The sequence below is a fragment of the Syngnathus leptorhynchus genome, chromosome 19, assembly GCF_054491065.1.
Source record: "Syngnathus leptorhynchus isolate UIUO chromosome 19, UIUO_Slep, whole genome shotgun sequence".
In the NCBI taxonomy this organism is placed as follows: domain Eukaryota; kingdom Metazoa; phylum Chordata; class Actinopteri; order Syngnathiformes; family Syngnathidae; genus Syngnathus; species Syngnathus leptorhynchus.
Genome location: NC_141213.1, coordinates 1,086,595 through 1,112,796, shown reverse-complemented (window position 1 = coordinate 1,112,796; position 26,202 = coordinate 1,086,595). Strand labels below are relative to the sequence as shown.

Genomic DNA, 26,202 nt, shown 5'->3' with positions numbered 1-26,202 from the left:
GTTGTGATATTTTTTTATAAATGTTGGATCTTTTTTTTTTTTTTTTTAGTCATGGCAGTGCTCCAGATAATTATGTGAAACAGTTTGTACAACTATTTTATAGGCAAAGGAAGCAGATGTTTGTTGTTCGATGCTGTAGTGGAATCCAACATTCCGCCTGTCTTGCAGTCGCAGCGTCAGCTCCAGGAGGCTTCTGACAAAACCACAAGATGACAGCAATCAGCATGCCTTCCTGTAAGCCACAAAAAACAAAAACACAACATTGCAAGAGGCTTCTTTTGATTGAGGAGCAAAATCACTTATCAAGCAATAGAATTCTTTGGTAGCATTGTAACCAAAAGTGGCAAAAAGTGGTGAGTCAGTCCTGCTGCCAATTAAAAGTAACATCGTGATTTTAAAAGTCAACCAAAATAGTTTCATTTGCATAAATGTGTTGCCTTCAAAGAAGCTGAAGTGCGTTCGACTGTTAGAAGCTTTTTTACACGCTGCGTTTAAGTTGCTTCCCAGTCTGGATTGAACGTGAACTATATCAAGTGGCTCCAATAACTGATATGTTCTCATCAGGTTACAACACACTGCTGCTCTCCCACATGTAAAGAGTTAAAAGAGTGTTTCTATGGTCGGAGGAAGACCAAGCCAGGCTGCTCAAAGTGTTTGTGACATTTCAAGGGTTTCGATGACTGTCGGAATGCTAACGGCACAAAAGCAGAACACCCTTCCCATAGCGTGTGAAGACAAAATGGAGGAGGAAGAGGAGAACCATGCATGCACACTCATTCAGGACGTGTTGGATATTTGGATATTTGGATTTAGCCTATCTCTCAAATTTGAGTTTCATTGGAGTGCACAGAACTGTAAACATGTTGCATAAGTTGGTTGGAAAAGTTGGTTACTTGTGTTTTATGGTAGCCCTGTATCCTTGTAATGTGGAAGTATTATACATTATGAAAATAAAAGTAGACATTCAAAAATTTTGCAAAAGTTTGCATGAAACTTAAAAAAAGCTCCAAGCTTTTTGTCACTCCCAGTTACTGTAAGAGACACTCAAGACATGCAATTCTCCTGTATGCTAAAAAAAAACAATATACATATATATATATACTGAGGAAGCGCAAATCATGAGCTGAATCAGGATTTCATTGCATAATCTCCAAATGTGGTGATTGTCACCACCCCGGCCGGCGTGGCTCCTTAAATATGCTATTGTGCTGCTAATTCATCACACCTTCTCTTTGTCTTCCATTAATAACACATAGGATTCCAAATATGTCCATGTGGTCCACCAACTGAATACATCTCTCCAGAGTTGTTGTGTCAATATCTATTAATAGTTTTTAGCACAAAACATTTGTTTGGTATGTTTGTTGCTTTTTAACATTAAAATAAATAAATAAATGCAGTTTGGATCTTGGGGTAAAATCTCAAGATTTACTCTTGTCCACTAGGTATTGCCAAATACGAGCAAAGAAAATTTAGATTTTTCTTGAAGGAAATAAAATATAATCAAACAAACAAATAAAAGCTAAAAGAGCAAATAGCGGACAACAGCATAGTATGACTCAGCTGACCACAAAACCACGCATGCGGGCGCGCACACATTTTGTGACACACACAGGAAGGAATCACCAACACGAATGATGTCAACATTTTTTATCGGAAATGTCACTCATTTAGCACTTGTTTGACATTTGACATGATTTTTCTTGAATGTGGGTGAGTACTGTGGCAGATTTGCTGAGTGCTACCACATTTATACTAATGACATAAACGTACAATGAAATATGTATCGATTCAAGGTCTGACATGGTCTTCAATAGCTCATACCTAAATATGAACGGCTAGATCGGAAATAAAGTTCCTGTGCTGCAGGCTCAAGTCTAAAATTCAATCTAATAACTCCACAACGCTATAATTGCCGACCAGAAGATGAGGAAAGTAGAAACTTGTGGAATTTGACATTGTCTCCATGTGAGGAAAATGAAAACTTTTTTGTCACACAAGGATCCGGTGGTGACGCACACACTCATGATGTGTTCTCAGCTCCTTTCACAAGACACCTTTGTGACTCAATGTGTCAAGTCATATTAACTGCATTGACATTGATGACAATCCCTACAAAAAAAACTGCGAAAAAACTACTTTAATACTTTTGATATGTTACGAAAAGCCGCAGTTCAATTTTATTAAACTACCGTAATTTTGGGACTATAAGTCGCTCCGGAGTATAAGTCGCACCAGCCATAAAATGCACAATAAAGTGAAAGTGAAAAAAAAAAAACATATATAAGTCGCACCGGAGTATAAGTCGCACTTTTGGGGCAAATTTATTTGTCAAAATCCAACACCAAAAAACAGACATGAACCAGCAATGGTATGCTAACGTGACATATACACAAACGAGGAGCTGAGAACGGGCCTGACGTAACATTCAGAGTTATTCCAGTAAGTATTACATAAATAACACGTTTATCAAACCATCTGTGTCACTCCAATTCATTAAATCCATCGATCGTGCTTTATGTAAACAATGCCGCTGACGTCGGACCCGTTGTAAGTTGCATTTCTAATTATTCCACAGACCCATATAACGATATATAAAGTATATTTCAAATAACTATCATATTAAAACAATATTATCAAACCATCTGTGTCACTCCAAATCATTAAATCCATCGATCAAGTTCCTCATTCTTTATGTCAACAACGCCACGCGTGCGCTGCAGCGATCTAGTATATAACTATATTGTAGCGTTAAAAAAGTACCAAGAAAGACGTGGGTTTGGTAAACGGCTCTTTATTTAACCGCCGCGCGGCACGGGTGACGTCACTTGCAGTTCAAATGACAGTAATCCCTTGCTACATCGTGGTTCGTTCCTCGCGGTTTCACTACATCGCCGATTTTGGAATTTTGAAAATTTGTGAAAGAAATCACATATAAGTCGCTCCTGAGTATAAGTCGCCCCCCCGCCCAAACTATGACAAGAAACGAGACTTATAGTCCGAAAATTACGGTATATGATGCTCAAGCCAATCAAAATATCAAGCAAGGACTTCCACAAAGGAAGATGAGACAAATGTGGAATCCCTCCAAAGGACTCAGCAATTTGTACGGATGCACAGCCGACGGCATCCTGAGCATGTCATGAAATCTCATTTTCAACTGGTCCATTTTCAGCCTGACATCACATTCCTGAAGACCATGCTTTCTGAGAACAACCCACGTTCAAGTTTCCATTTCATCATCTGCGTGTTGATAAGAAAAGCTAAAAAAAAAAAAAGCTGAACTCCAGTGGAGAGGTCACTGGGCTTCTACCATGTTGCTCACTTTAGTGATTCCGGAAAAGTGAGTGTCAGCCGTTCAGAAGAAGAGAATCTGGAGAAAGAAAACTGAGGGAGGATGGATGATGAACCCATGACACAACTTTACTTCTGCTTTTTGACGCCATAAGTTAGGCCGTCCAAGAGTTCTTGCTTCAGGAACTTCTCCAGCACTCAAGCGAGAGAGCTTCGGATCATTTTTCAATCCTTGCTGTCATTTCTCGTGCCGGTGTCAAAATGCTTAACACTAGAAGCCTTCAGAAGACTTTTTTGTTGGCCACCGTTCTGGTGGTTTTAGTCCAGCTCGGACACGGACAAGGTAAGTTGACCTTTTGATTTTCTTTGGAGGACCACGCTAACGTCTAGTTACGTTTGACTCCAGTAGGGAAGCCCACCCAATGCTGCGAGACGGTGAGCACTAAGGAAATAACAGAGGAAGTCATCGGAGTACGAGTGGACCGTTTTGCTCAGCGTCCGTGCTTGCCCGCTGTCATGTGAGTACAACTTCATCAAAGTCAAAAAGACGACTGCCGAACAAGCTCAAATCAAGCTAACGACGCTAACTGTTGTCCTCCTGCAGTTTCTACACCAAAGACAAATTCTACTGCGCAGCCTCCCACGAGCCGTGGGTCCGCCAGAAGGTCGCTGCCATCATGTGAGTTGCACCTTCGCCCTCATCTTCATCATTCATGTTCATCCTCATCCTCATCCTTCCCAAATTTGCGTCCTCGCAGGGCTGCCAACGCTCGGGCTTTGACCAGCAGGTTCCGGTCCAAACGCTCACTGCTCCCTGTCATCGCTTCCACCACCTCTGCCCCTTCATCAACTCTACCATCCTCATCGTCCCCTTCATCCTCCTCCTTCTCCCCTCGCCTCCGTCCCGCACTTCACTAAGACGATGAGCACTTTCTTGAAGATTGAATCACTTTAGTGTCTTACAATTATTTATGGGTTCACCAATGGAGTGTTTATTTAGCAGCATAATGTTACTTTGTAACTTATTAGGTGTCGTGAAAATGGAACACTATTTATTCATGTTGTTAATTTATTCATGTTGTTGATGTTAGCGATGGGTGGTCGCAAATAAAAAAAAAAAGTTGAACTTGGAGATGACTTGTGTGGAGTTTTCATTCATATTTCAAAAAAGTGATATAAGCAGCGGCGGCACAACCTCCGTCCATGAGCTTTCAGTGTGAAGGAGCTGCTGTGGACCACAACTCACGTCTTACTGCTCACGTCAATAAGATGACAATACACTTCAAAGACCAAAAGTCCAGTTTCTTGTCATTTCATTCTCATCAAGTTTTGTTCCTTCTGACCTTCTTACGGGCAATCCGTGACGAGCACAGAAGTCACAGAACACCGCTGGGGTTCTGATCGGGAGGGTCGTCCCTCCCAGGCCATTGGCCACGTGAGCATGAATGAGGGGCTCTCCAGTGGGAGAGTTCTCGGGTAGCCTCCCAAAAACGCCAGCTGGTGCACAGGTAAAAACAACAGTTAGAACCTGAGCCAGTCAGTCTAAGGCAAAAAAATCTGTGAAGACTATGGCTCAAAGATCCTCAACGTAATGAGAGGGATGAGCTAAGAGCAGATAAGTTAGTACAGGAACACAGACGATGACACCTGGATGACGCCACAATGACTTGTGGGACTTGACGTTGTTTCCATGCGACTCATGTGGTGACATGTCATGAAGAAATTGATGACAAGGGGAAAAAAAAAGGAGTTCCACAATCATCCGGTGGTGACGCAGCCCCCATGTTATCGGCTCCTTTCACAACTCGCACCTTTTGACTGGATGAGGCAATTGACAGTTGGAGACATTTTGTCCCTTTGTGGTTGTGCCCCCAAGCTTGCTTCCAATTCCAACAAAAAACAAATATGTCTCTTCAGTTTAAACATATAAGAAAAAATACATGAATTTATATAAAAACTTATTTCAAAAAATGGTTTTATGTGTCTGCTTTGTGGCGACAATGAAACATTTTAATTCAAAATTTATGTTACGTTCAAATAAAGAAGCAACTTAATTAAGTGTTCAAGAACTACATCCGATTTTTAAAACTCAATAGATGGGCCGGGTTCATTAAAAAAATATACGTATGAATGTATGTGTATATGTACACACACACACATATATATAGATATAAATAATACACATTCATACGTATAATTTTTTTATAATTAATAAAAAAAATATATCTATATCTATATAAAATTTATATATATATATATTATTTTTTATTTTATTAATTTAAAAAATATATATACATATGTGTATCATTTTTATATATATATTTTTTATTTTATTTTAATGAACCCAGCACATCTACATTGATTTTTAATCATCAGATGTGGTTCTTGAACACTTAAGTTGCTTCTTAAATTTCATTTGAACGTAACACTATATTACTTATTGAATTCTTTAATTAAGTAAAATAAAACTGAATCATGGTCTAGGTTCAATGGTTCATTTTAAATTTCAGTCGTAAAGTTTCATGCTTAATTCTGACATGACAGCGTTCGTCAGTCCTCTATTTCTATTTTCTTCAAGAGGTTAAAAAAAGAAAGCGGTGTGGGAAAGGTCGCATGCGGCTATTCCAACATTGGTCACTTTTAGCGATTCCCAGAAAACGAATGTGTCAGTCATTCACAAAAAAACGAGCCTGGAAAGAAAAAAGCAAGAGGAAGGATGTCTAAACCACGAGACAACTTGACTTCTGCTTTTTGCCACCTTAAATGTGGCTCTCTTGACAGTCGTCGCCTCATTCACTCCTCCGGCAGTCAAGCGAGAGAGCTTCTAATCATTTTTCAATCCTTGCTGTCATTTCTCGTGCCGGTGTCAAGATGCTCAACACTGGAAGCCTTCAGAAGACTTTTTTCTTGGCCGCCGTTCTGGTGGCCATGGTCCAGCTCGGACACGGACAAGGTAAGTTGATCTTTTGCTTTCCGTTGGATGACAACGCTAACGTTTGGGTCCAGTAGGGAAGCCCACCGAATGCTGCGAGACGGTGAGCACTAAGGAAATAACGGAGGAAATAATCGGAGTACGAGTGGACCTCTTTGCTCGACGCCCGTGCTTGCCCGCTGTCATGTGAGTACAACTTCATCAAAGTCAAAAAATCATAATAGCTGCTCATCTTCACTTTATGAAACAAGCTGAAATCAAGCTAACGACGCTAACGACGTTGTCCTCCTGCAGTTTCTACACCAAAGAGAACTTTTACTGCGTACACGCCCGTGCCCCGTGGGTCCGCGCAAAGATCGAAGCCATCAGGTGAGTTTCACGTTCATCCTCATCTTCATCACGCTTATCATCCTCCTCTCATTTTACCTCCTCACAGGGAGGCCGCTGCCACCGCCGCTAAGGCTTTGACCACCAAAAGCTCGCTGCTCACCATCCTGGCTTCCACCGCCTCCGCCCCTTCATCATCTCTACCATCCTCATCTTCCACCTCCCCTTCATCACCACCACCACCACCTTCATCCTCCACCTTCTCCCCTCGCCTCCGCCCTACCATTCATTAAGACAACCAGCACTTTGTTTGGAGTACGAAGATTGAGTCACTTTACTGTCTGACAATTATTTATTAGATATTTAAGGCATTATTTATTGGCAGCCCTTTATTTTGCCCCATTAAATTTGTATTTATTTATGAATATACAAATTACTGGTCACTAATAAAAAAATTTCAGAAATAAAAATCAACTTGTCTGGTGTTTAGATTGACAGTTTGGATGCAGTTTGGATTTAAGTGTTTTGTGAGTGGAACCTTTAGGCGGGCAGCGATCACAGCAGAAGGGTCTCGGTCTGCAAGATGGACGCCGCTCGGGAGTTCCTGGGGAACGGGGCCGAGTGTTCGGGGGCCAGCGAGGCGGCGCGGAGACCGTGCTCTCCCCCGCCCATGTAACGCTTGAGGGACAAGCTCCTGCGCATCCGTCGCAGCTCGCTCTGCACCTGCAAAACAAAAAGCAATCAATCGAATGACACTGCAAACATTTGGAAGCGGCGGAAGAAGAGGAAGCTCACCTCACAGTTGAGAAAGCAGTACAGCACTGCCACAATCAGACCCTGAAAAACACATAAGGCAAAGTTGGATGACCTCCAATTTAAAATCAAGCGATCACCACATGTCGAGCTAAATAACATTTCAGTTTTGAGACCTGGAAGGATCCCAGCCCGAGCTCAAAGAAGATCTTGACGTGTCGCGTGGTTTTATCGCTAGGCTCCATCAGGTGGACAAAGACCACGTAGTTGATCCCGAACAGCGGGATGAGCAAGAGGGTGGATTTGGCCAGACGCCTTGTGCACACAAGCAGGCAAAAGCTGAAGGACTTTTTTTTTTTTTTTTTGCATCGCTCAGCTGCAGTGTCATCATTCCACCAATGGGGGGCGCAAATAAACTACAAACCTGTCATGAGGACGTGGTTAAGTTTGCTGGAATGATGCTTACTTGTACTGCGACTGCTCGTTGCCGCCCACGTTGGTGCAGCGCAGCTTCTGCACCAGGATGCGAATGATGCTAATAAACAGGATGAAGTTCACCTACCACGCAAAAGACCTTTTTTCAACACGCTCGTCCCGGCCCCTGAATTGCTCGCTGTGGAGTACGTACCACGACGCACGCCATGATGGGCCAGTCCAACACTCTGTTGGGGACAGGACTGTCGTTCCTCTCCCAGCACCTGAAAGCCACCCATCATTTGTTAGCTTCGCATCATGGAGCCAGGTTGACAAAAGACTCACCAGGTGTTATCCAGGTAGAGTCGACACAAAATCCATGCCACCGTGAAGACACATGGGATTCCTAAAGGGCACGTAGACAGTGAGGCTCGCCAGACACACACACACACAAGATGGATGGTGTAAGCGGGGCCGTGTTTGGAACTGAGTGCAAACACTTTGGCACCGAGACTAATGACAAGTTTTGTTCCCGGTGACGTGTTTTGGCAAAATGTCAGCGCAGCATGCCAGGATGTCTCAAATGGGGATAAGGATTGCAGAGTAGACGGCTCAACCTTATTTCTTATGACGCGAGCTCGGGACGTGCGTGCTCCTTGAAATACTTGTCCTACCCCAGCCAATCAGCATGTAGACGGAAAGACGCGCCCAGCGGGCGTGCATCACCAGCAGCAGTGTGTGAAGGTAGAGGGCCTCCACCAGCAGCCAGAAGAAGTTGGCCATAATGGAGTAGTTCAGGAACACGAGGCTGCTCTTGCAGCCCACCTGCAAAACATACACACGAAAAGAAGCGGTGTAAAGAAAAAGAGGAGCCGATGAATGGATTGGCGCATGTTGATGATGTCACCAGCGAGGGCTGAACGCTGCAGTCGAGCGTGTCCTCTTCTTCGCTGGAGAAGAGCAGAAGATCTTTGGTGAGCACCGCCACGCCCCTCAGCATGAAGGAAGCAAACAGGTTGATGTGGATGTAGTTCCTCATGCAGTGGAGCCTCCTGAAACACAAACACACACACACACACACACGAGCGCCTTAAGGAGAGATCTTAGATCTTAAAGCCAAGCAAGTTCCTCGTGTGTGCACGAGCGTGTACCTGAAGACAGCAATGATGACGGTGCTGCTGAGCAGGCTGATGAGCGACAAGCTGTGACCCAGAGTGGACAGAACCATCACCACTTTGTAGAACACCAGCTGAAAACACATCATCATCATCAAGGTCAGGACTTCTTTAGCCATTTTGTTTAACATTTAGAAATGTCCACCTATTCCCTGCAAAGTTTGAGGAGGATTGTGTCGAACTGAAGAGATTGCGAGTGTTCTGACACACAATGGGAGGAATTCGGACCCGGCTTGTGCAACGCGCACACAAAAACACACGTACGTATACACAAAGTGCTTGATTTTGACTCTCTTGCTCAAGTCTGTCTACTTTTTATGAGCCTCTTAGCTCCCAGATGGCCATTTTGGGAGACATTTTGTCTTTTTGACATCTTTGGTTCTGCCCTCTTACACACACACACACAGGTGTTTGTGTATGTGTGTGTCTGTTCACTACTAAACGTTCTCCAGACGGAAAAGCCTGGAACGTCCTACAGGAAACAAACAGAAGCTTCCCTAAGATGAAGTCACACACATACACACACACACAACTTGACAGCTCTGGACAAGATCTCATGCCAGGCGTGCAAGGGTGTGTGTGTTTTTTTTTTGTCTAAGTAGCACCCTGTTCATCAACAGTGACAAGACAAAGTCGTCTTTCATGTCTCCTTCCTCCTCACGTAAACACAGGCTGATGACGAGCCCTGACAGGAAGTCAGCACTTTTATCGCACGGCCGTGTCGGCGTCGGGCCAAAACATAATGCGCCCGGCATTTGGGGCTCACCTCGCCGGGTTGGTCGGTGTCGTTGGACGAGCAGGCGGCGGCGATGACTGGGTAAACATCCGACCAACCTTGCAGGGTGCACTTCCTGCTCAGGTTGCCTGCCACACATTGATGATGTCAAAAATGTTGACCAAATTCCCATCCCGTGCTAGCGGCTCACCCTTCTTCCCAAACAGGTGGAGGAGGGGGGCGGGGCACGGTTGGGTGACCACCTCGCCCACCGCCGCGCTACGCCAGCACGAAGCATTGTCCCACTCGCCCGCACAACCTAAAACAGCCACAAAATGAAGCCACTGAAAGCAAAGTCTTTATTCAAGTTGATGGAGAAGGTACCTGCGGAGGGCACTGCGAGCTGCCGCAGCCCAGCGTGGCACTCTTGACTCGCTCTCTTCATCTCCCAACTGAAGTGGCACAGAGGAAATCTGCCCGCCGCCTGCTCAGACGCCAAGCAAAGACAACAACATTGGGAAAGAAGTCAAAAGTTTAGCTTCATGTTTTTCAGTAAAATAGCATCGCTGGTGAAAGGTAAACACAGCTGGCATCATTAAAACCTTCCTTTTCTTTGTGTACACACACACGCATACACAAAGTGCAAAATAAGAATAACACTTGAACTGATTGAGTCCGTCTGTCAAATGAACTTTACTGATAGTGACTCTGTGTGTGTGTGTGTGGGAGGGGCAGTTGGAGACTGTTTACATTGACACACTAAACCATTTATGAGCTGTCAGGGGGTTTCAGTGTGTTTACAACACACGCACACACGCACACACGTATTCATTAACAACTACAACTTGGGTGAAATAACATTGAAAAGAGTCGTTATCAGTGACGGAGTTTCATATTTTGTGCACAAGGGAGGTTTGTTGACTCGTGTGTGTACTTTTTGTAAAAAAAAAAAGATAACATGGAGAAGATAAAGAAGATGAAACATTAACCAGACACATCAGTAGCAAGCTACGCAACTTTGTCACATAGTTGAACAGTTTACGGAATGCGAGAATGTGATGTCATGGGGCACGCGAATATGACGCCAGAATGCACGCAAAAGTGAGGACATGTATGAGAAAGTGACGTCATGAGTGATGTTAAAATTCAGGAAAAGACTAGATGAGATCAAGGAAATATGGTCCTCAAGAAAGAAGTGTAAAAAACAAAGATTGCATTCTGTGAGATAAGATGATGACATCAAAGTGCATGAGGAGGAAGATGATGACGCAGAAGTAGAGTGATGATGTCATAGGACAAGTGGAAACATGTATTTTGCATGTCGCATGAGATGAGTATATGTCGAGCCAACCTTGTGCGTGAGGAAGACGAGCATCAGGATGAACCTCATGATCTTCTCATCCAACATTTTTCTTCTTCACGTCCGCTCCTGCGCTTCTTCATGAACTCACAAGTCCATCCAGTTGACTCAATAAAAAAAAATCCCAAACAAGTTTTCTGTGCATGTTCCGTGCTTGTCAGAGGTGCGTGCGTGGAGCACACATGAACGGCTTGAACTGCAGCTCACTGACTCCAAGTCACGCGCGCTCTCGCCACACAAATGGGAGTCGCGCGCAATCCTGCCTCCCGCGCCACAGCGACCTCTAGTGGGCAAAACCCGCGAATTAAAAAAGGTAAAGTGGTAGTCAAGTAAAATTCATTTAAGTCATGAAAGTTATAGTTAAACGGATCGGTGCAAATGTGGTAAGAATCTTTCAAATAGCCGTACAAAAATACAATCTAGTCTCTTTGCACATGAAAAATTCCGAGATGGTCAACAACCAAACATTTGTCCGGTTATCAATAAAATGTATTCATTTGAAGACCCATAAAGGTAGTCAAGTTGAATATAAAGTGGGACACTATTGTTGACATTTTGTTTTGCCAAAAGCACATCGGTAGCTTAGTTGTAGACATACAGCTTTAAGTACATCCCTCAGAAGAAGTTGGATTTTCGGGCCGCCATCTTGAAGGTGAGCGTGGCTTACAAGAATTATTTTAGGAGTCCGAGTGCGATTTAAAGATATGTACCACATTTCGCGCTTGTATTTTTCACCCAAAAATATGATGCAAAAGATATTTCAAGCATGACTTGAAGGCGGAGTCTCTATAGCCAATCAAAGCACTTTATTGCACTTGTATAGTGTAACGTGAGCCAATAGAAGACTCTTATAAAAGTGTCATTTCATCTTTTGAAGTCATGTGTACAAAACAAGTCACACACATTTGTACCGTACAAAATCGACACTATTTACATACAATACACACGCAAGCAGCCATCCACGCACAAATACCACACACACACCTGATGGGACGTCCTTGGTCGCGCGGCCGCTAAATTGCTAGCTTTGCTAAACTAGCTGATATGCATAAAGAGTTTTTTTTTTCCTCTCCGCCTTCCTGTTAGTGGTGAAATAAAAGACTTCATGAAGACACATCTTGAAAATATTCTACATAATCTGCATCACAGTCCGCGGCATACTCCGCTAACTACGCTAACAGCGCAAAGCTAGCCAACACCTCCACCTTTTTTGGGATGGACTGACAATATTCAAGTTTTTATTTGTAATAAATATTCATCTTTAATTTTCTGCATCCGTCCTAGACTTTGAATAAAACATCTGAGTTAGTGCACATATAAGACATAGCAAAGTGTTTTGTAGCAAAACACGCAACCGCACGACGTTACTCACGATTTTTTGTCTTGAAGGTGTATTTAACAAATGAAAGTTGGGCAAAACATTTGCCGTAAAAATGTTATCATTCAACCAAATGTGAGCACATTATGATGCATTACGCATTTTTGAGATGTGATGCAGCCGGACAGTTCAAATGTTTTGTTTTTGTTTTTTTTAAATCATGAATGCAAAATAAATCCATCTATCTGTCAACTTTCTAGAGCGCCAATTCCGGTTGAGTGTCACGTGCCTATCTCGGATGACTTTGGCTGACAGAGCAATTAGCAAATATGCGCAAGTTGACTTTTCAAAGAGTTTGCTGAAATCACTTCAAATTTCCACTGAAGAAACACCAAATGTCCCTGTTTCTCTTTCACTCTCACACGCACACACGTGGTTCTGCAGGGGTGGGGGGGGAGGGCTGCATATTGGGGCTACTAGACACCTCCTGGTCTTTTCGGTTCCTCTCCATATAGATTATGTTCATGTACAATATTTATATTTTTTACAAGAAGCTCCTCATGGGGTTTCCCTTTGCTCCCCTAAAAAACTTCCCTGGCGGATGTCAGGCGCATGATGTCCGTGGCGCGGTCGCTCGTCGAAAAAGGATGGAAAGCGACGAGTGGCCAACGCGTGAAACAGACACGCGCGCATGCGTGCAAGCACTACATGTTGTAGGCCACGTAGATGGGATCCAGTTGGTCCTGCAAGAATCCGTCACGCAGGTGCATGCGCTGCTTCTCGCCGCGCGAGTTGATGGGGATGACGCCGATGTCGGTCACCACCACAACGCCCACAATCAGGTAGTGCTCCTCCAGAACCGCCTTGGTCACCATGGGAACCAGGTCCAGCGCCTCCTGCTCCGAGCCCTCCAGCTCCACCACCACCACTAGCAGATTGGTCCATGGGAACACGGCGCTGGGGAACAAGCGTCCCGGTCGTTAGCTAAGCTGAGCTGCGAGGTTGCGCAACAGCCGAGTGGGAGGCGGCAACGTACCACTCCATGATGCTCTTGTGCGCGCGGATGACCGACGTCTCGATATCGATGGGGTGGTAGCGCATGCCCCGCAGCTCCATGGCCTCCTCCAAGGCGCCCACCACAAACAGAGCGTCGTGCCTCTCTGCCACAAAGACACAGCGGACACGTCTTTTGGGAGTTTGTTTGAAAACAGGCAAAGAAATGATTTGGCTAAAAGGAGGCGGCGACGGCTAACCTCCGTTGGCGTCGGTTAGCTCGGTGCGGCGGAGGAAACCCAGGTAGCCGGTCCGAGCCCAAACTGTCTGCGTGTCGCCGAAACTCAACCTGGAGTTGAAGTGGTCCGACTGCAGGACCTCCTCGCCGTAGCCGCTGTAGTAGCCGCTGCCGTTGTGAGCGCTGTGCACCCAAATCTGATGCAATAAGAAGAAAAGAGCGGTCAGCACCGCCAGCGGGGGGGCCGACACCCCCCGCCCCCCGAGACAGCTCTGATGTCAGCACCTCGCCCAGGTGCGAGTCCCCCAGAGGGCCTTTAGTCTCAGGGTTGGCGATGATGATGCGAACTCCAGGCAGGATCTGAAACACACGGTGAGAGACAAAGGCGGTTGCCATGGTTACCATCACCGCGCCGCCGCTCGTTGATTCCGTACACTCAAATGTGCAGTAAAACGAGCCCCAATTGCCTCCCTGTGCTTTTTCTAAGAATCTCGCTGCGTCTCCCGCCGAACGGGCGAGGAGCTTGTTGATCACAGACGGACTTGAGTCACTCTAACGTGGGAGGACAAGCGGCAGTCCGAGCTGCAAATAGTCTTTTGACATTTAACTCCACATCCTGCTGAGAAAATGGATGCCATCGATTTCGCGGTAAAAATCTCAAATGTCTCCTTCCAAATGTCTTCTTTTTTTTTTTTTCCCCCCCTCTCGACAGAACAGCGTTTGTGTGTACGCGCTCACCTTTCCGGACTCCATGAGAGGCAGACTGTGAGGAGATCCTCTCTCCACCAGACGCACCCTGAAAAACGCACACACACGCACGTTGATGGCGACAGGGCTCTTCAGAACCGAGAGGAGACGCTTGGTCCCACCTGTCGTGACGCAGCGCCCTCATGTCCACGTAGACGGTGGTGGGGTCCGGTCCAGATGTGCCCTGCCATTTTGTAGACCACAGTCAATGTTTGCCCATTGATTCAAATGAACCCAAAAGACACAAATCCCTTAAAGAGCAGCTTTTGGGCTAGCGTGTCACGTTTACCTGCAAGCAGATGGCCAAGTTGACCCTGCAGCCAAAGGCCGTGCTGACTGAACGCGGGTGCAGGCCGAGATCTTTGAAGAGTTTGGAGAAGGAGAGCGTGAGGGACATCCTGGGCCTCTCCTCGGCCACCACCACGCAGGCCCGCACCCGGGACAGGTCTAGACCGCGTGCCTGCAGGACACAAGACCGCCGTCAGCCGCGTCAGCCTCACTCGCCCCGGCGCGTTCGAGACAAGAACCCACCTTGAGTGTTTCGGTCTGCAGGCCGAGACCTTTGGTGCAGAGCTCCATGACGCTGTAGGAGCAGAAAGTGTCTCGCACCCGGAGCTGGCTGACGGCCAGCAGCCACAGCGCCGGGTTGGACTCCAGCTCCACCGGGGGGATCAGGATGGACTGGTGGCCTGAGTAGACGCTGCGCACACACATTGAAATGGAACATAAAAAGAAACATAAATCAGATCTACAAGCGGAGAGATGTGCTTAGCCTAGGGCTCGTATTTTACAATAATTAGCATGTCCTCCTCATTAGGCGCCAAGAGCATCTTGGCACGAGGAATATGCGGATTGATTTAAGTGTGTCTGCGGCAGACCAAGATTAGATTTCAAAGAAAAGCACACCTGACACGGAGGTCACAACTCTCCAGACCACGGCTGGACAACTTTTTGTCCTCAAGGGACACTTTGATGTTAAATTGAGGTGAAGAGCCTCATTGAAACAAAACTCAAGTTGAAGTCAACTGAGGAGCCTCATTTGGACAAAAGTAGTGTCAGGTGCATGCCAGAGCAAGAGGGGGGCGCTAAAGCTTTCAACTCTAAGACCATTTTCAAAAATGAAAGATAGAGCCAACCTGCAGAGACACCAGAGGACGAAGCCGAGGCCGCAATATGGGTCGAGGCAGATAGCCACCTCTCTTGACGGGTACAACTCGCACTGCAGCTTCACCGACCGGCAAAACGCTCCAACGGCATTGTGGGACATCTGAGAGGGGAAAGGGGGGGGGGGGGCATAGCGGATGGGAATGTTTCAAGCCACCACGAAGCAAACAATGGAGAAGGGCGGCGTAGGTCGGGGTCCCGAGCTGACCTGAACACCCGCCAGCATGCCGGTGGTGGACACGCTGAAGTCCAAATAGGCCAAACCGTCGGGGTTGCTGGGTTTATACAATAGCGGAGGCTTCTTCTTTGGCAGGTCATCTGCAGCACAAACACAATGTGAGCACTGTGTGCGGCGCTCCTTTGTTACCAAATCCACTTTGCAGAATATATATATATATTTTTTTTTACAGTGGGTTGTCATACTTGGACCGGAGCTTGAAAAAGCCGCCACGGGTAGAAAGTACAGATCATCTATTGTCTAAGTATCAAGTGAAAAAGAATGTGGTGCTTACCAGTGTCAAGAACAGGCGGCCAGTTCCTAATGTCCACGGTGGCCGTGGCCTCTTTGGAGCGGAGCAGCTTACAGATGACGGCCGTGGTCATCACGCAAGCCGAGTGGCTGACCTCCACGATCATCTTGACGGTGGGCAGCGTGGTGGAGATGTTCTGCGGGTGGGGCGGTCGCACCGTGATGGGCACGCAGCCTGCGTACAGCGAGCCGTAGAAGGCCGCGATCAGGTCGATGCCTGCGGGGAAGGGTGCACGCGGGGTTACCGACAGGTCAGGATTCCAAAGTGGATCAGCGGACCCGCTCCTACCTGGGGGGTAGACCAGAGCCACGTGGTCTCCTTCCTGCAGGCCGCCTCGCTCCATCAGCAGGGCCGCCACTCGCTCCGCCCGCTTATGGAGCTGCAGGCAGGTAAGGGAGCTAGACACCGCCCCCTGTAGGAGGCGGAGGGAAGCGCAACATTTGATGACTTTTCGACTTGTCATCTCTGAGGTGCCTCCCGGACTGGAGTCCTTACCCGAGAGCTGAGCAGAGTGTAGAGAACGTGGTCCGGTGTGGTTTGAGCTCGCCACTGCAGAACCTCTGAGAGGAACAGGAACTGCGTACGGGGAAGTGAGATGAGCATGTTGAGGAGAGGAAAGAGAAAAAAAAAATGTTTTGTGATGATTGGTCTCACCTGGTCGTTGTCATCCGTCTGTCCTAGATCTCGGCCGCTGGCCTGAGCGATACGCTTGCCCGACACCAGATTGCCCACCATCACGGAGGCGGGGCCGATCTCTACAACGCACGCAATTAGACATCACTTAACACCGAGGTTGTGAGGGTTAACAAAAACTAACGAAAAAATCAAAATGACAACAAAAGTGGGCTCCCACCTGGCTGCTTCTGTCGAGGTTTGGGCAGGTTGGTGACACAAGTGTGGGGGCACATGAGGACGTTGCAGGGGTGCAGCCCCCCCTCCAAGTAGAGCTGCTTGATCTCAGACAGATGGATCCCGCCCAGTGGAGTTTTGGGCAGCGTGTTGGCCGGAACCAGAGCCAAGCAGAACACGCCCGTGCCGTGGATGCTGTCGATGGCCTGGCAGGGGAGGAGCAGAGGGGTGAGAAGCGTGACGAGACATGTGGGCGCACCGTCGCACGCTACCTGCAGGACGCGACTCATCCACTGAAAGCTGTCCTCCTCGGTGGAGTCGGGTCGCTGCTCGGCCACCACCACGATCCTCTCGTCCCGCAGGACGGTCACAGAGAACACGGCTATCCTGCAAGTCATGGTTCCGTGGCGTGAAGCTTCCCCGGTGCCGGCCAATCGGGTCTCTTTTTGGTGCGACTCGGGCCGCTCACCTTCCCCTGTAGACGAACTTCATGGGCTCCACCGCCAGGGCCGTGGCCACGATATCGTCGGCGTTGTGCCGGCGCCCGCTCACCATGATGAGGCCGTCCATCTTGCCTGTGATGAAGACCAGGCCGCCGGGCCCGATAAAACCCAGCAGGCCGGTCCGCACGAAGGCGTACTCGCTGACCAGCCCGCCGCTACCGCTCACCGGGTACACCTACGGACAAACGCTGCACGTCAGCGATTGGCTGCTCCTTCCTGAGGCTCAAAGACGAGACGCTACCTCGAAGGTGTTCTTGGTCATTCCGGTGAGGCCGTAGTAAGAAGTACCGGTGGCCACGGCGCACACGCACATCTCGCCGATCTCGTCCGTCTGACAGAGCTGAGGGACGCCCTCGGGCTTCACCACACACACCAACCCTGGACGAGCGACACGCGCATCACAACTTGTCACTTGATGAGGATTTGGAAGTAGAAATTGGACTTTGTGGATGAAGGCACCTCCTGGCGTCACGGTGCCCACATCCTGCACGGTGAGGACAGACAGGCGCTCCTCCGTGTCCACGCGGACTACCCCGTAGCTGAGCCCCTGCATGGACAGCACGCCGCGGCCCGGCGGTTGACTGCTGTCCTCCACGGGCCTCCTGATGGCCACCGTCAGAGCCTCGGGCGAGCTGGCGCACGGGCAGATCACCTCGGCTCGCAGGCCTTTGGTCTGAAAGACGTTGAGGAAGGCATCGCACGAGGAGATGGACCCTGACGGCAAGAAGAGAAACGATCATTCCTAAACTTTGATCTTCTAACAAAGCAAAGACGGAAGCAGGCCACCGACGTTGCAGACTCAATTAAGCTTCAGAAGAGGCTGGAATTAAAATGAAGACTAAATCGTGCTCATTTATTACATTTGAATGAGATAAAAGCTGGAGCAGAACATCTATTCAGGCAGCTCTCCATCTCATTTTGCCATAGTCCCAATAGCAGGCTTTATTTTTTCAAGACGGGCTCTTACAAGGGTTGGATCCATCTGCCACCAGGAGCATTCGCAGGGAGCTCAGGTTGATGTCCTTCTGGTCTTTATGGGCCACCAGAGCCCAGTGCATGTCTCTGGACTTCACACAGGCCACTTTGGCTACATGCGGACATACACGCACGTTAACGTATTTGACGGACAGGTGAAGTTGGTGCTCCGAGCGGGCTGCATGTTTCAAAGCTCACCTTTGTACTGGCACACTTTCTGGATCCACGATAGCGGGTTGACCTTCATGAGCGAGTATGGCACGCTGATCACGTGCATCATGTTCATCACGCTCTACACACACAAAGACATTAGCAGCCGACAGGAGCCGTAATTTTGATTTACTGGTGCCCCGACTGACTCGTAAAACATACTCATAAAATAAAAAGATTAAACATTCCATATTTTAGCTGTTTGACGCTCAAATGGTTCTTACCGTTAGGATGCCGTGCCACAAACCCACGTCCTTCTTGAAGTCCAGAACGTTGACGATGGTCTCGGCTGCCGGAAGAGAGAGAGAGAGAAAGAGAGATAGAGAGGTATGTTCAGAGGGTTTCTGTCAAGCCAACAGGGGGCGCTGCATGCACACAGCTCACATAACGTCGGTGACCAGATTTTGCTTTCACACGAAAACTTCATTTGTGTTTCTTGTAAACTTTGTGTCCAACTTTTGGAGTGTTGTTGCAGGTGTCTTACCTTCAGTGAAACAGCAGGACTGAGTGAGAGCCTGGCAATGTGTGAGCAGAGCGATCCTGGTCACCGTCACGCCCAGCACGCTGCCGTCTTTGCACGTTTTATACTGAAGAGAGGCTCAGCGTGAAAACCTTTCGGGCAGGATCTTCATTAGCTGCCACTCACCTCGATGTAAGCCGTGTCGTTGTTTGCGTCCTTGATGTGAGGGAACCAGTCTCTGGGCGGCTTGGACAGGTGCTTGGACTCGGTGACAAACCACAACAGTTTGGGCCAACCTGCGCACGCACGCAAAGCCAAAGTACATAAAGAAATTCCAGTGAGGCGATCATCTCGCCCGGCTTACCTTTGAACTGTGGGATCTCCCCCGTGGCGCTCTTGGGGAGCCCCTTATGGCAGGCGTCACTGGTCAGCGCCACTGTGACGCCGCAGCTTCCCAACAGAAATCCAATCTGTTGACTTCCCGCATCCTATGCAGAGGAACCTCACTTAAGGTCGGCGTACAAAAAAAGTATATCGTTTTTTTTTGCGGCATTTTTGTGCAGAGCTGGGTAAAGACCAAGATTAGCATTATTGCGTTCCAGAAAGGCGTACCTTGCGACTGAGGGGCACCTCGATAGGAACCGGGACTACTTCGGCCAGCAGGCAACCATAGAAGGCCACCACGAAGGCCACCGGATCGTTGTTGGGGAACACCAGCGCCACCTACGGGTGAGAAGGTGAGAAAAAAATGGAAAATTGCGGAGAACCTTAGCGCTACATCTGGCCTTCCTGATTGATGTGTGATACACATTTGCGAAATATAACATTTGTTCCAAATGACTCGGATGTAACCAGAGAAATGAGACGCGCCCCTCACCCTGTCTCCGGGCCGCACCATAGGCTCCTGCTTGCTGCCCAGCTTGTGGAGGATGTTGTAGGCCAGCTTGATGCTGCGAGACCACAGCTTCCCTACACACACACACACACACATGAACATGGACGTGTGACCAAGCTGGTGCGCCAGCCAACCTACCGTAGGTGAGGACGTAAAGTGGTTTTCCCGCCGTGTCCAGGCTGGTGAGGCAGGGGGCTTTCGGGGAGATGGTGCCCCAGCGCTGGAGGGCGGCCTCCAGCGAAGGCGGCCAGTTGGTGACCACGCCCAAAGCGTCGCCTCGCGCCGGCATCATCTCCGCCCCCTCGGGACGAGGCTGATTGGGGTCCGGCTGCTGGACTGCACGCCACGAGAGAGATCGCCACTACTTTTATTTCTCCTCAAACCTCAACTATGATCAGTGTGATTGCGCTCACACTGTCCATTATCTATTAGAGATTCGTGACTTCTAACCTTCCAGAAGTTCGTCAAAGTCATCGACGAAGAACTCTCGTAGCGGCGGCCGGCGAGGTTGCTTGAGCGTGTTGACAAGCTGCTGGATCTTGGCCGACACGCGACTGCTGACTGGAACGCCTGGCAAGCAAAAACCAAAACGTGATGAGAGTCGCCGTGTCACAATACTGGCCTCACGACAAACTGCCACCGCAAGGATCCGAGCGCTTGTTTGTCTTAAATAACAAGCCCAAAAAAAATCTGAGATGCGAGTGCACTTGTGACCCCCAAAGCTAGTGGAAAGTAGAAAAGCTACAAGACGGACTTTTCAGTTTGAATGACTCTTACCGTCGCCGGTTTCCATCCGCTCGGCGTTGCCGTACTTCTGCGTGTTGCGGGCAATGGTGCCCATGTTGGACATGGGATGGCGCTCCGTGTGGGAGTGAGGCGAGTCTGACGAGTAGCCCGTCACGTCTGGCGGTCCAGAGTGGTTTTCTGGACGGGAATGACACGTAAGAATCTTTCATTTGACTTCAATGGCAGTTTTGCGAAGGCGCGAGGTTCGATGGGGCGGTGGAGCACGTTAGCGCGTACCATCGGACTCCAGCGGCGGTGGCCACAGCATGTCAGAACCAAACTCGCAAGAGCGCCGCAAAGAGCCTCCATTCTCAGCCACACTCAGCGCTCCTTTCCTCTTCAGAGACAGGTGGCCAATGCCTGCGCGGGTTAACGCAACAGTTCGTAAAGCACATCGCCGTCACGCCGTCGCCGTCTTACCGTGGTGCGAGGACGCCAGATGGCCCTGCTGCAGGTGCGCCGGGCCCATGTGCGTGTGGCCCAGGTGGGCCAGATGCGAGATGTGCGCGTGCGCTAGCGAGTCAGCCAGCCGCCCGGCGTTGCCGCTGCCGCCGCTCTGCGTAGACGAGGACGAGGAGGAGGTGGAACCCGGGTGGGCGGGGCCCAAGTGCGAGGGCCGGCCCATCCAGTGCTCCACGCTAGAGATGTCGTCACAGGGGCCCGCCTCCTCCTCTGAGCCCGACGAGGAGTCTGAGCACAGGGGCGACAGGCCTAGTGAGGGTCAGGCACCTGTCGCGGCGCGAGCGCGGTGGCGCCGTGCGGCATGCGCTCACCTGGCGGCGTGTACGCGTCCATGGATGTCTGCACCACCAGCGATCGCCGCTTGGACGGCATGGGCACCGCCACTTTCCTCTCCACGTGGCGCGCCAGCATGGCCTGCACCGCCTCCGTGTGCACGTCTGTGACAGAAATAAAGTCAGGGGACGTTGATTGCGCCGACGCTTTCTGTCCACGAGCGGGCGAGCGTCTTGACCTGAGCGGTAACGTTCGTCCCTGGTGCCCGATGTTCGTCGGCGGTGGAAGCGGGCGGCGGAGGGGGGGCCCAGAGGAACCCGGTGAGACATCGGACCTTCCATGCCTGCGGAGAGCGGCACGCAAATACGCACACGCACGTTCAGCCGCACAAACACATCATTTCACACACATGCGTAGACGCACACATCAAGTTTGACAACAGCCGTAGAGCACGACACAAAAGGAAAACATGAAGATGATTTGGCAGAAAAATGTCATTTTTCTGGATTGATCAAATGATATAAGTGATTGATAAAACACCCAAAGAAATAAGTGCTCAATCAATGATTGCAAGTGATTGATTGGCTTTGCATCGCAACCTACGAGTGTGGGAGAGCAGGCCCAAGCTGAGCTCCAGGAAGCGTTGGCCTACGGCCGATAAACGGCCAATTTTGTCAGGATTGCAAATCGATCGGGCCAACTTGCCTTTTTTGTATTTTTAGCTGTGTGAGCGGGTTCCGAGGTGGCTAAATTACCTCCAGCATGTGGAACAAACGCTCTGATCAGCTTGGACCTCTTCTTCTCATAACCCTTCTGAGTGATGTCGCCTGCAAACACACACAGAGCGTCTCGACCAGTCAGTGACGGACGCCGGGGTCAAAGGTGAGAAATTAAAAGAATGCGTGTGGATGGTTTCTCAGACTTTGCTCAACGTCTCAGGACCAAGTCCAAACAATCGGAAGGCCTTGCCGCAAGTTGCCGCGGCAACGTGTTGCCGCCACTCAGCCGGCCCCCGAGTGCAACTAGCAGCACTAATACGGATAATTCCTTGGCTTGTACTCCATTAAACGCACCGCTTGACTAATTATCGATCCGTCGACTCTGCAGCAACGCAAAACGTCGGAGGCGCTGCCTGCTCGTCACGACGAAAGGGGAGAGATAAGCAGAGGAGTAGGAAGGAGGAAAGGGAGGAGGATGCGGAAGCAAAGCAATGATTGGTAGCAGGAGAAAAAGGATCATGGCCATGAGAAAAAGGAGGGCTAGAACAGGAAGTGGTGAAGGGGTTGGAGGACAAAGAGGAGGTGGAGCAAGACGAGAAGTAGAGGAATAAGAGGATGGCGGAGAAGAGAAAATAAAAAGAGGAAGAGATTGCAGAGGAAGATTCGCAAAAGGAAAACAAGGATGAGAAGGATGAGGAGGCTCAGGAGGAGATAATGAAGCAATCAGAGAGGAGGCAAGAGAAGCAATCAGACGCTGGCCATCACCCCGTGTGAGTGCGCATTGTGTCAATGAAAGGAGAGCCGAGATCAGACTTGAAAACGCAGCCAGTGGCAGCCATCAACATCGGCGACGTGCGTGCCTCTGATCTGCTTCAATAGCTTCCTTCTTTTTCTCTCTCTCTCACACACAAACACACACATATACGCAATGAGCGAGCGGGTTCGGGTCCACAGGGAGAAGCCATCCTCCACCAACAGCGCAGTGGAACAGGGAGGGAGTTGCCTAGCAACACTTTTCCCTGTGAAGGCCCCAGCCCAGTCGGCCATCTTGGATGTGGAGATGTGAGAAGGAGGCTCATCAAACCTGTGTGCAAAGCACCTCGCCGCTCCCTCATTGCGGTCTGGCAGGCAGCTCAGGGGAGATCGATGGCACTGGAGTTTTTTCTCTCTCTTGTGCACAAGATGAATCATCCATCCAATTTCGATATTGTTTGTCCTCGTTAGGGACGCAAGTTAGTTGGAGTGCGGCCCAGGTGGTGTACACCCTGAGCCGGTCGGCAAACTGTGGCTTTTCACACCTCTCGCGCGTTCAGAGAAAAAAAATGAATCCAGGATGGATGATGCATCTTCATCACCTTCATCCTCCATCTTGTTTCTCTTTGTTTCCTGCTAGGCTTGAAAGCATTACCATCCTGTTCTATTTGATCTCCTTTTACCTCATCACATCTCTCACACACACAGGCTCCATGGTAACGATACACACACACGCACACACATGAGAGTGCGTCATGCACAGGGACCTTGGGCTGTCACACTCACATGGAGGGACTCGTGTGGTCTGCAGAGTGGCCGCTAGCCGATTAGCACACACACGCACGCGCACGAGAAGCTATACGAGCATCAGCAGAAAAACAAAGTCGGACTCGCTGGTGATTCAGCGGGTCAAGACGTCAAGAAGTGTAAAAATAGCAACATGCGACTTGAGGGGATGAAAATAAAATATGTCCTGCGTGCGCCACGGGTGTGCATGATGCGAGCATCGAGATGCTGCATTAAGTCGCCGCATGATGTCGAGATGATGACAAGCGGTTGGCGCGTGTGTCCGACACTTCCGAGGTTCTGGCTTTGAGTCTCGATGACGCCTTCTCCCCAAACATTAAATTAGTTTTTTTTTCACATTTCTAAATTGTCCACAACTGCCAAAGACCTGAAGAATCATCACTGGCTGACAAAAAAATAGTCCTCCAGAAACCTCCAAGGTTTTTTTTTTTGCGTTCTCTCACGTTCATCGATCGACGGCGAGCACTTCGTGGATTATTCAGGCAAACATTTCGAGAAGGACAGCGACATGTGAAGTCTCTCTCCATCACAACAAAAAAACACACACAGCTGCAGCAACTTGTTTGGAAAGTGACTCGACACACTCGGCAGACTCTTGGGGTAATGGGGTAAATGCCACCAAGTAGCAACAAAGCACTACTTTTGACTAAACAAGCTCCCAAAGTATCTTTGAGAAAAATAATAAACATGCTTCGGCCCCCAGTGTTGTTTACTTGAGGATGCGTTGGATATCTTCCGGCAAGATCTCCCAAATCATCACAGTGCATGTGGACCAGAAAAGAAGACTTAGCAAGAAGCGCGTTTTGGAATTTAGAGTTTCCAAATGGGCCGAGCAGCTCCGAGATCAACAGGTGAGCTGTCCTACTACAGAGACGAGAAGCTCCCGTCCTTCATCAGCAATGAGAACGCCAAAGCAAACGGGAAGTTCTCCATGCGCTCAGCACAATTAAAACGCAACAAAAGGGACACGACGCGGTTCCGAAACATCTCTTCATTCAGTCACTGAAGTGACGATAGGAAGAACTTTTTAGGATGTTTGAGATGATAGAAATTTGCTGCAGCAACAAGATTCCAGCGTCAGGACAAGAGGACAACCTCACCGGCTTCAAATGCAAGTCTAACTAGCGCCAATTCAAGCAAACTTGTGCTGGACTCAAGTGATTTTCAAGATCGCACCACTCCACTGACTCGGGCAGCCGCAAAGAAATGTGATGAAAACATCCCGAGCTGAACCAGAATGCAAACTGGATTTAACTGGGACGCAAGCTGGGTGATTTGAACACACACGGGCACGCACACACTTGGCATGTGCACACTGGAATTGTGCGCCAGATCGTCTCCAGCGTTTCTAGGCCGTGCAAGCCCGAATGAATAAAAGATGTGGCTTCCATTATATAAGGCCCAAATGTTCCAATATGAGATGCTTGCTGTGTTCGAACAGCTGTGACTGAGCTCCGCGGTATGTGCGTGGCGGGAAAAGGAGGAGTAAGGGGACGGATTTGGTGCTTGAACAATCTTCCCAAGCATCCTCCTCCTCAGAGCAGGCCTCGCCAGTTTCCAATGTCGAAAGCCAGAAGGCCCAAAAAGCGGCGCCGTTCTGCTGCATCGCAATGCCTTCGACGCGCGCTCCCGCACAAACGCGCACACGCATGGGCACAGGTAGCCTCGCTTGGCGGTGTCAACATCTCAAGGTCAAACCGGGAGGAGGGGTGCGGGTATGGGATATGTTCTCCTCACTCCCGGGGGCCAGACAAAGAGCCAAAGCGGGCCGAGGCTCGTTGTCGTTCGCTCCCGGCTAAGGTTCGCTGTGGGCCGGTTGCACAGAGCTGGCCGGGACGGTTCCTGGCTAACAAACATCTGGATGGGAGGAGCGGGCGGGCGGGCGGTGGAGGAGGGGCAGGAGGAATAGGAGTAGGGAGGGGGGGTGCTAACAATTAAATTCCGTTAGTGTCGGTGCGGATGGCGATGAGATAAGGGAACAGCGGGGCTTTGGATGAGGGTGGGGTTGATGTGTTAGGGGGTGGTGGTGGTGGGGTGTGGATCTTACCCTCTGACAGCTCCAACTCCAGCTCGGCCAGGCGGGCTCGGATCTCCAACGGTATCGGCGACGCCTCTCGGTCCGCCATTCCGCCTCGTATCGCGGCGAAAACACCTTCAGCCTGCTCCTGCCTTGCGCGTCTTCGTCCCTTCTTCCTCGGCGAAAGGCGCGCGCGACGGACGCGAGAGGAACAAAGAAGGGGGTATCCAAAGTCTCGCCTCTTAGCGGGGATCCGCCATGGCGTCCGCCGACCTCGAATGGCTCAAGTTCCTCGCGGCGGAGTGGCTGGGCTGGGCCGGTCGTGCTCCTCGCTGTGGGGATGGGGAGGATGAGGACGAGGAGGCTCGCCGAGCTTTGCTGCCGCTTTGCTTGCCAATAGGGTCACGTGACGACGACGAGGAGGCACAGGAGGAGGGGATGCGGCTACGCTCGTCATCGGCAGGGGGCGCTGCGGGCAACCACGCCTCGTCAACAGTGACGTAGATTTTGGCGGACCGACCATCAATGATTGA

General features: G+C 49.4%; 3 protein-coding genes across 7 annotated transcripts; 1 reads left to right on the top strand and 2 right to left on the bottom strand.

Annotated features, from left to right (window-relative positions):
* Positions 1-7: 7 nt before the first annotated feature.
* On the bottom strand, positions 8-11,671 carry vipr2 (vasoactive intestinal peptide receptor 2). Its single transcript, XM_085939773.1, has 14 exons — positions 10,962-11,671; positions 9,995-10,094; positions 9,822-9,929; positions 9,662-9,759; positions 8,872-8,969; positions 8,628-8,772; positions 8,395-8,545; positions 8,066-8,126; positions 7,935-8,004; positions 7,773-7,864; positions 7,483-7,621; positions 7,349-7,390; positions 7,092-7,276; positions 8-232 (listed from the first exon to the last, which is right to left on the bottom strand). The coding sequence occupies exons 1-13, from the start codon at positions 11,016-11,018 to the stop codon at positions 7,109-7,111; spliced, it is 1,329 nt and encodes a 442-aa protein (XP_085795899.1). The 5' UTR covers positions 11,019-11,671; the 3' UTR covers positions 8-232; positions 7,092-7,108.
* Positions 6,112-6,985, top strand: LOC147041462 (uncharacterized). 2 transcript variants are annotated; one of them, XM_085939774.1, is made up of 4 exons: positions 6,112-6,247; positions 6,301-6,412; positions 6,521-6,595; positions 6,663-6,985. In XM_085939774.1, exons 1-4 carry the CDS (start codon positions 6,166-6,168, stop codon positions 6,844-6,846), a joined length of 453 nt encoding a protein of 150 aa, XP_085795900.1. In that variant the 5' UTR covers positions 6,112-6,165; the 3' UTR covers positions 6,847-6,985. The 2 variants fall into 2 exon arrangements, with proteins under 2 accessions (XP_085795900.1, XP_085795902.1); XM_085939776.1 differs by having other exon boundaries at positions 6,122-6,247; positions 6,304-6,412.
* Positions 11,672-11,765: 94 nt separating the features above from the next.
* dip2ca (DIP2 acetate--CoA ligase C (putative) a) lies at positions 11,766-26,104 on the bottom strand. Of its 4 annotated transcripts, none has more exons than XM_085939137.1 (36): positions 25,700-26,104; positions 22,129-22,200; positions 21,612-21,716; positions 21,412-21,537; positions 21,059-21,328; positions 20,876-20,998; positions 20,630-20,776; positions 20,303-20,422; positions 19,991-20,188; positions 19,835-19,926; positions 19,570-19,680; positions 19,322-19,445; positions 19,144-19,253; positions 18,982-19,084; positions 18,722-18,786; positions 18,486-18,579; positions 18,280-18,399; positions 17,772-18,026; positions 17,554-17,690; positions 17,279-17,487; positions 17,082-17,196; positions 16,814-17,015; positions 16,615-16,715; positions 16,456-16,536; positions 16,249-16,372; positions 15,943-16,176; positions 15,639-15,748; positions 15,403-15,533; positions 14,798-14,966; positions 14,556-14,726; positions 14,389-14,450; positions 14,258-14,315; positions 13,805-13,879; positions 13,542-13,716; positions 13,325-13,448; positions 11,766-13,245 (listed from the first exon to the last, which is right to left on the bottom strand). In XM_085939137.1, exons 1-36 carry the CDS (start codon positions 25,776-25,778, stop codon positions 12,993-12,995), a joined length of 4,845 nt encoding a protein of 1,614 aa, XP_085795263.1. In that variant the 5' UTR covers positions 25,779-26,104; the 3' UTR covers positions 11,766-12,992. The 4 variants fall into 4 exon arrangements, with proteins under 4 accessions (XP_085795263.1, XP_085795260.1, XP_085795261.1 ...); XM_085939134.1 differs by having other exon boundaries at positions 21,059-21,349; positions 25,700-25,865; XM_085939135.1 differs by having other exon boundaries at positions 16,456-16,715; positions 21,059-21,349.
* Between the last annotated feature and the right edge of the window lie 98 nt (positions 26,105-26,202).